General features: G+C 43.3%; 1 protein-coding gene across 23 annotated transcripts in view; it reads left to right on the top strand.

The window, feature by feature from the left end:
- KMT2C (lysine methyltransferase 2C) overlaps positions 1-14,545 on the top strand; it is a 283,726-nt gene that overhangs the window by 227,406 nt on the left and 41,775 nt on the right. For 17 of the 23 annotated variants that reach the window (XM_042927161.1, XM_042927160.1, XM_042927153.1 and 14 more), the window contains 10 exons: positions 880-984; positions 2,364-2,501; positions 2,684-2,716; positions 2,816-2,965; positions 8,073-8,205; positions 8,445-8,659; positions 9,683-9,756; positions 10,879-11,061; positions 11,680-13,545; positions 14,028-14,320. In XM_042927161.1, coding sequence (XP_042783095.1) covers positions 880-984; positions 2,364-2,501; positions 2,684-2,716; positions 2,816-2,965; positions 8,073-8,205; positions 8,445-8,659; positions 9,683-9,756; positions 10,879-11,061; positions 11,680-13,545; positions 14,028-14,320 — 3,190 coding nt within the window. The remainder of the gene's footprint in view (positions 1-879; positions 985-2,363; positions 2,502-2,683; positions 2,717-2,815; positions 2,966-8,072; positions 8,206-8,444; positions 8,660-9,682; positions 9,757-10,878; positions 11,062-11,679; positions 13,546-14,027; positions 14,321-14,545) is intronic. The other 6 variants (XM_042927176.1, XM_042927169.1, XM_042927177.1 and 3 more) reach the window with 3 other exon arrangements.

Raw genomic sequence — 14,545 nt, 5'->3', positions numbered from 1 at the left:
AACCACACTGGCCACACTTGGCAAAACCCTTCCTGCGCCAGTCTTGCCCTCTGCTCTTCCCTCTGCCTGGAGTATTCGCTCTGTCTTCCTGCGTATCACTCCCTTATTCCCTTTATATTTACCCTTGGTCATGTCCTTTAAAAGGTCTTCCCTGACTACTCTGTCTAATAGTTTGTCACCTCCACATCTTATTCTTATGCTTTTTCCTTCTTGTTCTCTTCATAGCATTTATACTGACACCATTTATTTATTAACTCCTCCTGTGAAAGTAAAGTAGGCATGCACTTTGTTTTGGTTATTCTGAATTCCCGGTGGCTGGAACAATGCCTTTTAATATAGTCCATCGACCTAATTCTGTGGATACTGACATCTTTTGGATAAATAAGTGAACGGTTAATCAGTATTGAGATCAGAGTTGGAAGCAGGCATCGAACTATATGGTACCTACTATACTTCACAAGAAACTTCTAAGTAATGGGTTTGACTTTCATATTTTATTTATCTTCTGTGTTTTATTTTCTAATGTCACTTTTAGAGATGCTACTTAATGCATTTTTTTGCTTTGTTATAGCATTCTATTTCACTTTTATTGCATTTATTTATTTTATTGATCTTTATTTTAAGTTTTATTTTATTGATATACATTAGTCACAGAACAAAAAAGTCTTAATTTTTAATGTTTTGTTACTCAAAACATTGGCGTGTGCTGTCTTTGAAAAATTCCTTATTTTAGAAGTGATAATCTTAACTTTTTATGATTCTAGCACTTAGCTTCTGTGTAGTCTAGATATTTAGTGAGTGGTTGAATGAGTGAGGGTGTTTTAGAATGTAATGTCTAGGACAATATTGAGACTTTAAAAATATACTTGCTATGCTTAGGTACGACTGATGACCCCTTAGCTGATATTTCTGAAGTCTTAAACACAGATGATGACATTCTTGGAATAATTTCAGATGACCTTGCAAAATCAGTTGATCATTCAGGTATATATGTCTATATTTGTCTAGTGTCTGTTTTATGATACGATGAGAGGTATATGTGTGTGTGGAACAAGTTTAGTCTTTTCTCTGAAACTGAAAAAACGTTTGTTTTGGCTTTGTCAAAGAACTCATCATTTTATTTGATCTACCTCAGCTTTTCTGCTTTAGGAGAGGAAATAGCAAGTTAATTTCTGTTGTCTTTCTAATTGCATCAAACTTAAGGCTTGTTGCCCTACAGTCTTGCCGTATCTTGTTTCTTCTTTTGTTTGCATTGTCCCTCACTTCCCGGTCCCGTGGTAATCATCCATTTTATTTGGTTTGGGTCTTGTAGGTCTTGATTTATGCACTTTCCAGGTTGAGAGCTCACCTTTTCCATTTGGTAAGAAACTGAGTAATGGATGACGGCTGACTAGAAGTAGTCTTCTTTTTTATAGTGATTTCAGCTGAACCAGCCTGTAGGTGCATGCGTATTGCTAGAGTGCTAATTTGTCACTAATCCATCCTTGCTTTCCCTCTGTGCGTGCAGCTGAAGCATGGTGCAGCTGTGCTGTGCTGTGGATGACTTTACCAGCAGCTCCTCTTTTGTTTTGTTTTGTTTTGTTTCTTTAATGGATGATTTTATTCTTGTTAATATGTAATTTATAATACGACCCACATGTTAGAGAGTTAATTCCTAATATAGGATCAAAGAAGAGCAGACTACATTTTAGTTCTTAATGGCAGCAGTATTGAGAGAGCGTGATAAAGTGGATGATAGACCACTTTTAAACGTGACTTTTGCCTAAAAACCAGTTTATACGAAACAAAGCCCGTTATTTTAGGAACATAAGCAATGTCTTGTTTTGTGACTACAGAATATTTCCAAAACATGGTCTGTAGTTGAAATTATTCACAAAAGGATAAAGTTTACTAACCAAGAGAATTTTAGAGCATTTCGTTACGTGAGATTCTATCCCTCCTGTGTCCTACACTACATATGATGGTTGAGCTATACATCTGAAACCACTATTTTCCAAGTTAAAGCAGTTGACTGTATATTGAATACTGTATATTGAATCTTCTTGTAGATTCCAAAGTAATAATGTGGTGCTCATTTTTTGTGGACGTTCAGACTCAGGAGTGTTCTTCTGTTCCTCAGGAGATGTGTTTTCTTCGATTGAAATATAACTTTAAATGGCACCTAAGTTTACAAATACATCGTGCCTGACTTTTCCTGATGTGACTATTCAGATTGATACAAGAATCCTGATTAGTTTAGAATTGCAAACTTTTCATTGCTCCGTTTTAATCATATTGTCGTGTATTAATGCCAGTAAACAGTGTCATGCATTTTACGTGACTATTCAGGATTCGCTTTTAATCTACTTACTCTGCCCCTCCAGCCGGCATAGATATTGGTCCTGTCGCTGATGATGCATCGTCTTTGCCTCAGCCAAGTGTCAATCCCACTTCACGACCACTAAGTGAAGAGCAGCTAGATGGAATCCTCAGTCCTGAGCTAGACAAAATGGTCACAGATGGTAAAATATTTGCCCTACATCTAGGCTTTCTAAAAGACATGAGTAAATATGATTTTCAAAGATTTCTGCATGCTTCTTTCTAATTTAACTTCTGTTCTGATCATTTCTGTGTCAAATGCTATTTTGTATCCGTATGTTGAAATGGTAGTTGTTAATGTTTCTATTTCTTTGTTTTATCCTAGGAGCAATTCTTGGAAAGTTGTATAAAATTCCAGGTATTTGTGTTCTGTATTTCGAGTTTCTGACAATGGCATTCCAGGTGCTTTGGCTCGGTAGTCTCTTCGTCTCATTACCGCTACGATTCTGTCTCACAGAGCTTGGAGGGAAGGATGTTGAAGACTTGTTCACCGCTGTGCTTAGTCCTGCGACCGCCCAGCCGACCCCGCTAGCACAGCCTCCCCCACCGCCTGCACCTCAGCTGCTGCCCATACACAGCCAGGGTATGTCACCTCTAGAAAAGTTCCGTAAGTACGGTTCTGCGGTGTGTGTGTGTTTCTAAAGCAGATCGGCCTCGACCCTTAGAAACAATGGCTAGGAACCAATAGGAGGAAACCCTCCTCTGTGGTGATGGGAAAATAATCTGAATTGATCTCAGCCACACCCCTACCTCCCTGAACTTCTCTGGCAATCTGTGATCCACTTTGAGAGCAGAATTCTTTTTCTCACCGTGGGGGCCGTGGGGGAGGAGTACCTGCCTGCTTCCCTTCCCCAGCTGGGCTCCTGTTTGCCTAGCCCTCCCTGCACACACGTTTGGAGAATGACCCTCCACCTGGCTGCCTTGTGCTCACTGACCTGGTCCCGCTTTCGCTGTCATTTCCTCAGTGGTTAGCAAATCTCCACCTCCTCACCCAGCCCCATGCTTTTCGCTGCAGCGTGTGGCACAGACATAGATATTTGTTTGGGTAATTACGGTTTTCCCCTTAGATTGTGAACTGTCTGAAGGCTAGGGCCATATCTGTCCTCCTCTCTATGGACTTCGCCACAGAATATGTGTTCAGCACATCCGTTCAGAGTAAATCCTTGACCTTTCTCTACTGTCAACTTCGGTCTCCTGTCAACTTCACATTTTTTTTTTAAGTTTATTTATTTATTTTGAGAGAGTTAAGGAGGGGCAGACAGGGAAGGAGAAAGAGAATCCCAAGCAGGCTCTGCACTGTGAACAAAGAGCCTGACCTGGGGCTCAGTCTCCTGAACTGTGAGATCATGACTTGAGCCGAAGCCGAGAGTCAGACACTTAACCGACTGAGCCACCCACGTGCCCCCAAATTTCTCATTTTGTACAAATCTGCCTACTTTGATCTGTTTTCTCCGACCTGCTTGTAACTAGTTGCCACATAAGACTTAAGGGTTGAATTTCTCCATGTTTCTGGAGAGCTGAAATTGGACAGCCTAGACTTAAAATTTGTAGAGTGAGGGGAAGAGATGGTGTGGCAGGTGTGGGAGTCTCCCGTGGGGGGTAGTTTGGAGTCCTGTGTTGGCATGTGTCTGTGGTGATTTGAGCATAGGGTCAGTTCTCTAGATCTTGTTTTCATTGCTTCATGATGATATACTGAATTGAGTAACTTAATGATACTTTTATAAACTGTGATACTGTTTTTGTATAAGTGCTGAAACGTGCAAATAATGTAATGTTATTTTTACTGCCAATTTTGTGCATACATGCAAAATGCCATAATACACATAATTAAAATATTTTAGTTACTGCTAGTTTAGCCTCTAAACATAAGTTTACCTTGATTTTTGCTAGACTAAACATGTGATTTACATTTGGATAAAACAGACTCATCACAAGTGCTTCTTGTCTTAATTGTTCCCATGTGCTTTCTTAATGATTGGAAATGCAACACTTCAATATTTCTCTTCTCAACTTATTTAAAAAAAAAAAACATATCCATGTTTTCTGAAATGCAAAGTCTGTATTTTAGAAATCAAATCAGTTAAAGATGCATTTTTAAATAAAAGATCTTACTGTCATTATTTAAATGCTTTTAACAGTATAGGCTCATTTTTGAAAGGTTTTCAGGGGATGCCTTTGTTTGTTTTGTTGGTTGCTTATGTGTAATACAAAGATTAGTGGTCCCACCCCTCCCCCCGCCCCGTCCAGAGTTTTTAATCCTAGTATATGGACTTTGAGGTATACAGCTGAGTTATATCATAGTAGACCAGAATTCAGGTAGAGCTTTAAGAGTCGTTAAGATTTTGGCAGTCATGTTTCAAAGAATAATAATTGTAACTTAAAGCATGATCAGGTAATATACAGAGTGACACATAGATATTCAATAATGGCAACTTGAACATTTTCCAGAGCGGAGGAGAAGCGGTAAGTGGGTAGCATTTAAGGAGCAAAAGCAGAAAATGCATGTTGGGTCTAGATTGTATGTAGGCGGCTGTGAGACAGGCTGTGCCAGTTGCCTTTTCTTCTCCAGGTTGCTCAGAGGTCTCACACCAGTGACGTGACCTGATGGGTTACAGGTTTTGGCAAGGTAGCTCTGACGTCAGTATTGGAAATGAATTTGACACGAGGGTTGTACTGATGAGTTTATTGTGGTTGGAACTAAGTGAAAACTTGGGTTCCAGGGAAATATATCTGCAATGCTAATTGAAAAGAAGAAACGGATATGAGTGATAGCGATGTTAGAATAAGTAGGAGTCTGCTACTGAATGGATGTGAGGCACAAGGAAATGTGGAACACAAACCGAATTAGACTGTATGGAAGCCAGGTTTGCCTACAGGTAATCAGGCTATAAACTAGAAGCCCAGAACAGCGAAGACTGGCTGTGCGTGTGTGTGTGTGGCAGAGGGTGGTAGTGGAGGCGTGACAAATTTAGTTTTAGACCATTGTTAGTTAGAAATGGGACACACACGTTGTTCTGACTTGTAGGCGGACTGACTCGCGGCTGTTCGAGGCTATAGGTGAAAATCGAGGAATTGCATGTGGAGTGACACTAGTTGAAGTTGTGGGAAGGCGGAGGTTTCTGAAGAGGATGTACTGCCATAGCACACAGAATCTCGAAGAACTCTTCAATTAAACGTGACCAGTCACATGCTTAACTCACCTGGCTTGTAGTACATGCGCAATTACGTGTTCCTTTCCCTTTTCCTTTTCAAGGATTAGGTGAAAGTGAAAAAATAAAACAGTGATGTAGACTGAGTGAGAAACATAGAATCTTAGAAATGAAGATTGTTAGAGACAAGTTACAATGTCAGGTGGGATGAGTGCCTGAAAGACGTTTCATTGGACACTAAGATTGTTGGTAATCCTCAGTGGGGTAACTTCGATGGGAGGGTCAGAAAGGGTGCCAGAGTGTGACGTGTGGACAGTAATCCAGAAGGTCAGAAAATGGAGAAGGGAGATTTCAAGAAGATTGAGATAGAGTAACTTGAAATCACTTTCACTGAAGGTTAGGTGAAGTGGCTTTTCAATTGTTACCATGATTCATTCCTTGAAAGAGGTTACGTTCATAAACTGGGATGATCAGGTTGGGGTGGTATGGTAGATGTGAGAGAAAGAGAGAAGAGACACTTCTTAATTAAAATAACAATAATGAGAAATGCTTTGCATTTACGTGTCCTTGAACAAGTTATTTAACTTCTAGGTCTCTGCTTCCCTGGTGCTACCTGTAATAACCCTAGGTTCCTAGGGTTATTATGAGGATCAAAGAGTTAATATGTGTAAAGCTTTCAGAACAGTGCTTGGCATATAACGAAGGGCTTGATACGCTATTGTTATTATGACAAGTTTCAATATGGCCACGTTGTGCTTAAGATAGTGATGACGGGCATGGATCACATTCTCATTACCAATAAAGAAACTTTTGTTTATGCTAATCACATGGAAGACGTTTTGACATTTTTCTTTTTCAAATATTTATTCAGTTTTGAGAGAGGGAGAGAGAGGGAGATGGAGCGTGAGCAGGGGAGGGGCAGAGAGGGGGAGACCCAGAATCCGAAGCAGGCTCCACGCTCCGAGCTGTCAGCACAGAGCCCGACATGGGGCTCGAACTCATGAACCACAAGATCATGACCTGAGCTGAAGTCGGACGCTTAACCCACTGAGCCACCCCAGGCGCCCCAGGATGGTTGACATTTTTCAGTGAAATCTCATATCCCTTAATGGAACCTACTTTTCAGTGAAGTTGAAAATAGAGGTGGCATTCTCCTTTGAATAAAAGCAGAAACGTTGTTCCTTAATCTTATCCTTGGCATGAATATAGACCTACTGGGACACTTGTCGCTGTGGAGTTCTGATCCGGTGGGCCCAGCTCTGCCATGTAGGAGAACAAGCCCTAACTGGGAAGTCAGATAGCTCCTAGGAAGTCCTGGAGACCAAACCCTGAAAACCTGCAGGTGCCCAGCCTCAGTATCCTCACACATAGGACCCGGAACTCTGTAGAGTGTTGTTCTAGTCAGAGGGTCTGGTAGGTGAAAGGACATCGTGCAGTGTAAAACATGTGGGTGAGACACTGTTCTTGGTTATTCCTTTTTCTAATGGTATGGCAAAGTGATTGTTAGGAGTACTCTACCATTATGCCAGCCGGGCCAAGTATTAGCCAACTCTGTCCCTGTATTTTCATTTGTATGATTGATGGGTGATGGGTGAAGTGGATCTCCTAGTGTTGTTCTGGCTGTTGCAACAGAGGCCCTGTGTTTATTATTTCAGAGTATGTCTCTAATTTGGGAGGAGGTTTTTGAAGGTACAGAAAACTGCTCGGATAAGGACAGTTGGCTAATTCCTAAATTGTTCAGAACAGTAGATCATAGTCGAGGTTGGAGTTACATGCTTTAGGAGAGGAAGGGTCTTATGGTTTGCCTGCTGGCTGTTTGGAAAGAAGACAGGTATTTGAAGCTTGTGCGTAAGGTGGGATGAGAGTAAAAAATGTGTTTGGGGGCTGAAAGGCAAGCCAGTAATGAAAATTAGGTCCCCAACAGAATGTACGTATTTTTAGCAATAATCATCTGTCTGATAATGGTAGATGAAATATTGCTTGTTCCAAATAATTTTAGAACAAGTACCAATTTAAGAATCATAGATGGTTTTTTGTATCAACAGGAGCAAGAGTAAAATGTAAGGAAGCATTCGCGTGTAGATTTTGAGTGACGAAGAGAAAGACTATTTAATAAAATGTAGGAGCATTTGCTGGGAGAGTCCTTTCTGTGGAGCTAATATGCATTGAACAGTGAACTGCGTACAGGCGCTGTGCTGAGAACCCCACGTACGTTGTGTCTGTGACAGTAGGGAACACCTCCACGTTACAGGAATAGTGATGGGGTCCCTTCCGACAGGAAGCAAAATTAAGCTTCTAACGGGTAGCGCCGTTAAGCTCTCAGACTCCAAAACACATGCCATTTTCAGTATACCATGATGAAGTAAACAGAAGTACAGGGACCATACTGCAAAATACAACCGAAAGTCATTCTTTACGCAATATTTTAGTTTAATATTGAAACAGATATCCTACTTTTAAATAGTGCTAGAAGTTTTTCTTTAGACATGTTGTTTATAAATAAGCTGCTCTTTAAAATCATTTATGAGTAATATGCAAACTGAAGTGGTGTTTTCTTCTTTGAAGATGTGTTTTCGCGGATGCCACTCATGAATGGCCTTATTGGACCCAATCCTCACCTCCCACATAATTCTTTGCCTCCTGGAAGTGGATTGGGAACTTTCTCTACTGTAGCACAATCCCCTTACACTGATACCAGGTATTGGAAGCCTTCATTTTCCATGGAAGCTTAAATAACATTAATTTTTGTTGTATAAATGCTAGTCTGTTTTAAGTTCTTGTGCACTAAGCGTACGTTCCGTATATCAGGATCTTTGCTGCAGATGATCTAACATTGTAGCTCTTTTGTAACAAGAGGGTTTAATGAACTTGTGCTTGCCCACAGTCTTTAGAAGGTAATTTTATATTTACAAAGTAAAGTTATTTATTATCTGCCAGGGATAAAAATCCAGCATTTCATCCGATGGCAAGTGATCCTAACAGCTCTTGGACGTCATCCGCTCCCACGGTGGAGGGAGAGAACGATACAATGTCAAATGCCCAGAGAAGCACGCTGAAATGGGAGAAGGAGGAGGCTCTGGGTGAAATGGCAACAGTAGCACCTGTTCTCTACACAAACATCAATTTCCCCAGCCTGAAGGAGGAATTCCCTGGTAATTCACACCTAGTGTGGCTCTCTGTGTTACCCGCCGCCCTGAGTAGGTCATGCTGCCTTGCCTGCCGGTGGTTTCCATTGGTGACTGTGGTAGGAAGTCCACGTATCAACACCAGTTTTCATCTTGTATGACTGTGTACAGTGAGAAGATTCCATAGATGTCTAGAAACATCTTGATAGAAATAAACGCTACCTTATGCAACAACGACAGAAATCAGTGGCTCAGTGCAGGGTTGTCTGTTAAAGGAATATACCTACTCTTTTTCAAGTACTGTTGGTCACACTTTGATTTGCTGTTGATAGATGAGCATATCTGGTTCTGTTGAGTTGCTTTGTGTCAATGAAAAATTATCCTTAGATCAGAGCTATGGTTTTTTTTAAGTAATTCTCTTCAGTGCTTTAATAGTTTTACTGTGTGATTCTAGAACCTCATGAAATACCATGCTAAGGCTGTTGACATGTCACTTGATTTCCATTTTCTTTGGGTTTTGAAGCTTTTTAAAAACATCGTTTCTACTTTTACCACTGTCGATTTCACCCATCTTTCCTTTCGCTTACTGTCCCAACACTAAGTTTCATAGCAATGGCTCGGAATGATTGGTTTTGCATGTGTGTGTTGTGCACGAACGCTGGTGAGGTGCTTATGTATAATTACGATTACCTCCTTTTGGTCCGATTGAGAGACTTCTCTGGAGGACTGATGTTTTACGAAACTTTTAGCTTTGGTTCTTGAAGCATCTTACATGTTTGAGAGAAGTTATTATGTTTGGCTTAACATTTTCTCAGCTGGTTAGCCCCTTCAATTTAAAAACTCCCCCAGTCTACAAGTGAGATTCTTAATAAGGCCACACTACATTCAGCAAATCCTCATTTGGCCTACTGCATGCCTGGAACTTTGTGCTGTACAAAGAATTACTCACTCATGAACACACAGCCAGAATAAGTTGAACTGTCCACACCACGTGGCGATGCGTCCTGACCGCAGCTCCATAAACGTGTGGACCATGCTTTTCTGTTGCAGACTGGACGACGAGAGTGAAGCAGATTGCCAAGCTGTGGAGAAAAGCGAGCTCGCAGGAAAGAGCGCCTTACGTGGTATTTACCAAACCTCCCATGTGTCCTGTTGTTAAACACAATACCCAGACCTTACTTTTGTTGTCGTAGGTTAATAAAGATTTTCTGTTGCAGAAAACACATATTAATACTTGCACAACTAATACACAGCTTTGTTTTTATAGTGATTTCCTATTATGTCTTGAGATAGGATGTGGAGTTTTCTCATAAGCTAGTTGGTAGAACCAGGATATTGAAGATTGAAATCGGTTATTTTAGGAGCATGTTTATTTAATTCATTTCACTTTAAAATTCTTTTATCTCTTTGAAAGAGTACTACTGTTTGAGGCTGCATCAGTGTGCCTCAGTGTCTCCCACAATAATCTCTCTTTGTGTTAGGTTTAGTAAAGACTGTATCTTGAAAGAGACATATCTAGACACCTTTAAGGAGCTTTTGAAACATGAACTTTGCAAGGGATTGTTAGGATATTTTATAAGGTCCACAGTTCAGGTGGTGAATTGTTTTCTCCCAAAGAGCCGAATTAAGCTTGTCAGCTGGATCCAAATCCTTGCTTCCATTGTAAAGCATATTAAGTGGACATTATTATTTTAAAAAATATATCCCATTACCTTCCAACTTGATCTTCAGGGTACCTGTTGTCAGTGATAACAATTGGGTAAAGCAGAAACGTTTTCTGATGTGTTGACAATGCTTTGTGTTTTAGCTTGATTATACTAAGGTGATAGGGTAGTTTTAGTGTTCCTCGGTTGTGTTCTCCAATGCTAAGCTCCAGATTCCAGAGTTTAGATTTGGAGGATTGACTTGATGCTTTCCTTTTCTCTAAATTAAGAGGGATGCTGATGTTTCCGTTTTTGAAGGGTCTGTGAAGATAAGGGTTGAAAATGGTAGATTACCTCTGGGTTCTCCAGCCTGGCTCAGATAGAGAGATGTCCTCCGTGGAGGCGACATGCGTTAAAAACGGGAGAGGGTGGGGTAGCGTCCGGATGCTTTCTGGGCACAAGAGTCCAGAAGCTCTGAAGGGTTCTACTTCAATTCCCTTCAACCGTTTAACCCAACTTTTTCTTAGAAAGTTCATCATAGTTTTATTTCTCGAAACATGTTAACGTCTGCTGGGAGATAACTTTCTTCTCCTTTTCTCAAAGCAAAAAGCCAGAGATAACAGGGCCGCTTTACGCATTAATAAAGTACAGATGTCAAATGATCCCCTGAAGAGGCAGCAACAGCAAGACAGCATCGATCCTGGCTCTCGCATTGATTCGGACCTTTTTAAAGATCCGTTAAAGCAAAGAGAATCGGAACATGAACAGGAATGGAAATTTAGACAGGTATGTGCTTTTTTAAAATAATTTGCTTTTAGATTGTATTTTTGTTTTTCGAGAGGACAGTAAGTAATTCATGTCATTATTTCAGAAGATAGTTCTTACCAGAGTATGAAAACGTGGTTAAAAGTTGACTTACCTTTGGGGCGTCTGGGTGGCTCGGTCGGTTAAACATCCGACTCTGGATTTCGGCTCAGGTCACAACCTCACGGTTCGTGGGCTCGAGCCCCGTGCCGGGCTCTGCCCTGTGATCGTGCGGAGCCTGCTTGGGATTCTCTGTCTCCCTGTCTCTCTGCCCCTCTCTTGCTTTCTCTTCCTCTGTCTCTTTCTCAAAAGTAAATAAATAGACATTGCGAAAATACCCACCTTTCTCAGCAAACTGTATTTCAGGCGACTGGGGAAGCTCATTAAAATGTTGCAAATAGCATATTGCCTGGGGCATAGCCACAGTGCTCTGTGGTGGAGTTTATAATCACCTCTGCTCTTCCGGAGTTTATAATCTGATACGGGCGCAGTCTGGCAACTGGTGACCTCCGACAGACTAATTTCCCGTGGCTTTTTTCCTCCCGTGACAGTCACGTTCTTCCTTAACCACGCGAGTGCCTCTTCTTTCCTGTCTCACAGCAAATGCGCCAGAAGAGCAAGCAGCAAGCCAAAATCGAAGCCACGCAGAAGCTCGAACAGGTGAAGAACGAGCAGCAGCAGCAGCAGCAGCAGTTTGGCGCGCAGCCCCCCGTGGCCCCGTCCGGCTCGGACACGCCGAGCAGCGGCATACAGAGCCCCCTGACCCCCCAGCCTGGCAACGGGAACGCGTCTCCTGCGCAGGCGTTCCATAAGGACCTGTTTCCGAAGCAGCTCCCCAGCGCCCCCTCGTCCGCGTCGTCAGACGACGTGTTCGTGAAACCGCAGGCTCCTCCCCCGGCTGCAGCCCCGGCTCGAGGCCCCCCCGTCCAGGAGAGTCTGTCACAGCCTCAGACCTGTCAGCCCCCCTCACCACAGGTGTTTTCAGCTGGGTCCGCTCACTCCCGGCCACCCTCCCCAGTGGATCCTTATGCAAAAATGGTGGGGACTCCGAGACCACCTCCTGGGGGCCACGGGTTTTCCAGAAGAAATTCCACTGCCCTGGTGGAAAACTGTGCTCCTCTGCCCCCAGTCCCCAGGCCTGCTCCGGTGAGTGAGGCCACGGCAAATAGGCCGTCCCCAGTCAGAGACTTCTGTGCTTCCTCCACGGCAAATGGTGACCCCTATGCAAAGCCTCCAGACACGCCCAGACCTACGATGACCGACCAGTTTCCCAAGCCCTCGGGCCTCCCCCGGTCTCCGGTGGTTGCCGAGCAGACTGCAAAAGGCCCTCTAGCAGCTGGCACCAGCGATCACTTCAGCAAACCGTCTCCCAGGGCAGATGTGTTTCAGAGACAGCGGATTCCTGACCCGTACGCACGGCCCTTGCTGACACCCGCACCTCCCGACAGTGGCCCTGGGCCCTTTAAGGCTCCGATGCAGCCCCCTCCACCTTCCCAGGATCCCTATGGGCCGGTGTCGCAGGCACCAAGGCGACTGTCTGTGGACCCTTACGAGAGGCCTGCGTTCGCACCGAGACCTGGAGATAACTTTTCTCACAGCCAGTCAAGTGGCCCATACAGCCAGCCTCCCCTGACCCCACATCCGGCAACAAATGAGTCTTTGGCCCATTCCTCAAGGGCTTTTTCCCAGCCTGGAACCATGTCAAGGCCGACATCTCAGGACCCGTATTCCCAGCCCCCGGGGACTCCACGCCCTGTTGTAGATGCTTACCCCCAACCCTCGGGAACATCTCGCTCCAACCCAGACCCCTACTCTCAACCTCCTGGAACTCCCCGGCCCACCACGATTGACCCCTACAGTCAGCAGCCACCAACCCCAAGGCCGCCTACACAAGCAGACTTGTTTGTGCCGCCGGCCGCTAACCAGAGGCATTCGGACCCCTATGCGCATCCCCCTGGAACACCAAGACCTTACTCTCAGCCACCAGCAGCACCAAGGCCAAGGATTTCAGAGGGTTTTCCTAGGTCCTCAATGACAAGACCGGTCCTCATGCCAAATCAGGATCCTTTCCTGCAAGCAGCACAAAATCGAGGAGCAGCTTTATCTGGTCCGTTGATAAGGCCACCTGATACATGTTCCCCAAGTCCTAGGCCACCTGGACCTAGTCTTTCAGAAACTTTCAGCCGAGTTTCCCCGTCTGCTACTCGGGATGCGTATGATCAGCCTCCAATGACTCCAAGAACTCAGTCTGACTCTTTTGGAACAAGTCAAGTTGCCCATGATGTTGGTCAGTCAAGGCCTGGATCAGAGGGGAGCTTCAGTGCGCCTTCAAACTCTCCAATGAGTTCTCAGAGCCAACAATTTTCCAGCGTCTCCCACCTTCCTGGACCTGTACCAACTTCCGGGGTCACTGAGACACAGAGTACCGTAAACATGTCACAAGCAGATACAGAGAAATTGAGACAGGTAAAAACACGTTGTATCTTCATAGATGTTTTAAGTGTGTCATTGTGGAAACCTAGGCATTTCATCAAGCTGAGTAATTTCTACACAGATGTTAAAGTTTATCTTCTTATTCTGTGGAATTTGTTCTGCAAAGAAGAAAAATGAAATTGGTAAAATTATAATACAATTGAATTTGATTTATTCTGCATCTGATGTTTGGTTGTCATGAATTTGTTCAAAAATTTGAATTTTTGATCTTCATGACTCTTAAATGTGAAAGCTTTCAATTTTGTGATACTTGTGTGGCAAGGAAAAAAAAGTACCCAAATTATTACTTTGTTTTTATAATCTGTTGAGTAGTTAAGTATGACTCGTGTTTTATCCAATACTTTGAACGTTGAGATATTTTAAGCATCTTTCGCAGTCACGTTTTGGAAGTATTAAGACTTAAGCCATTCGTTCATTATCAGAAATCCCAGGGATCTTCGTTTCTTTCCATCCAGCGGCAGAAGTTACGTGAAATCATTCTCCAGCAGCAACAGCAGAAGAAGATGGCAGGTCGGCAGGAGAAAGGGTCCCAGGATGCAGTAGCGGGGCCTCTTCCAGCGCCCCTGCAGCACTGGCAGCCGGACAGCATCAGCCAGGCTTTTGCTAGGGCTCCGCCCCCCTATCCCGGGAGCATCAGATCTCCTGTTGTCCCTCCTCTGGGACCTAGATACGCAGTTTTCCCAAAAGATCCACGCGGACCCTATCCTCCTGATGTTACTGGTATGGGGATGCGACCTCACGGATTTAGGTAATGCTTTCATTTTCATGCCAGCTTTGAATTACTAGATGGAAATAGACAAATGAAGTTACTCTTAAGAGGTTGTTGCTCCTTTTCACTTTGCGATTTCCTTTGAGGTATAATCAGTGTTATTTTCCACTAATGGGAGGTCATGGATTTTTCTTTTCGTAACCTCTGAGAACTCTACAGACTCTAGAAACATTCCCTTGGTTATTAAGCATTGGCTGAATTAGG

The sequence above is a fragment of the Panthera leo genome, chromosome A2, assembly GCF_018350215.1.
Source record: "Panthera leo isolate Ple1 chromosome A2, P.leo_Ple1_pat1.1, whole genome shotgun sequence".
Classification (NCBI taxonomy): domain Eukaryota; kingdom Metazoa; phylum Chordata; class Mammalia; order Carnivora; family Felidae; genus Panthera; species Panthera leo.
Note: the sequence above shows the minus strand (reverse complement) of the source record. Positions and strands in the feature narration are given on the sequence as shown.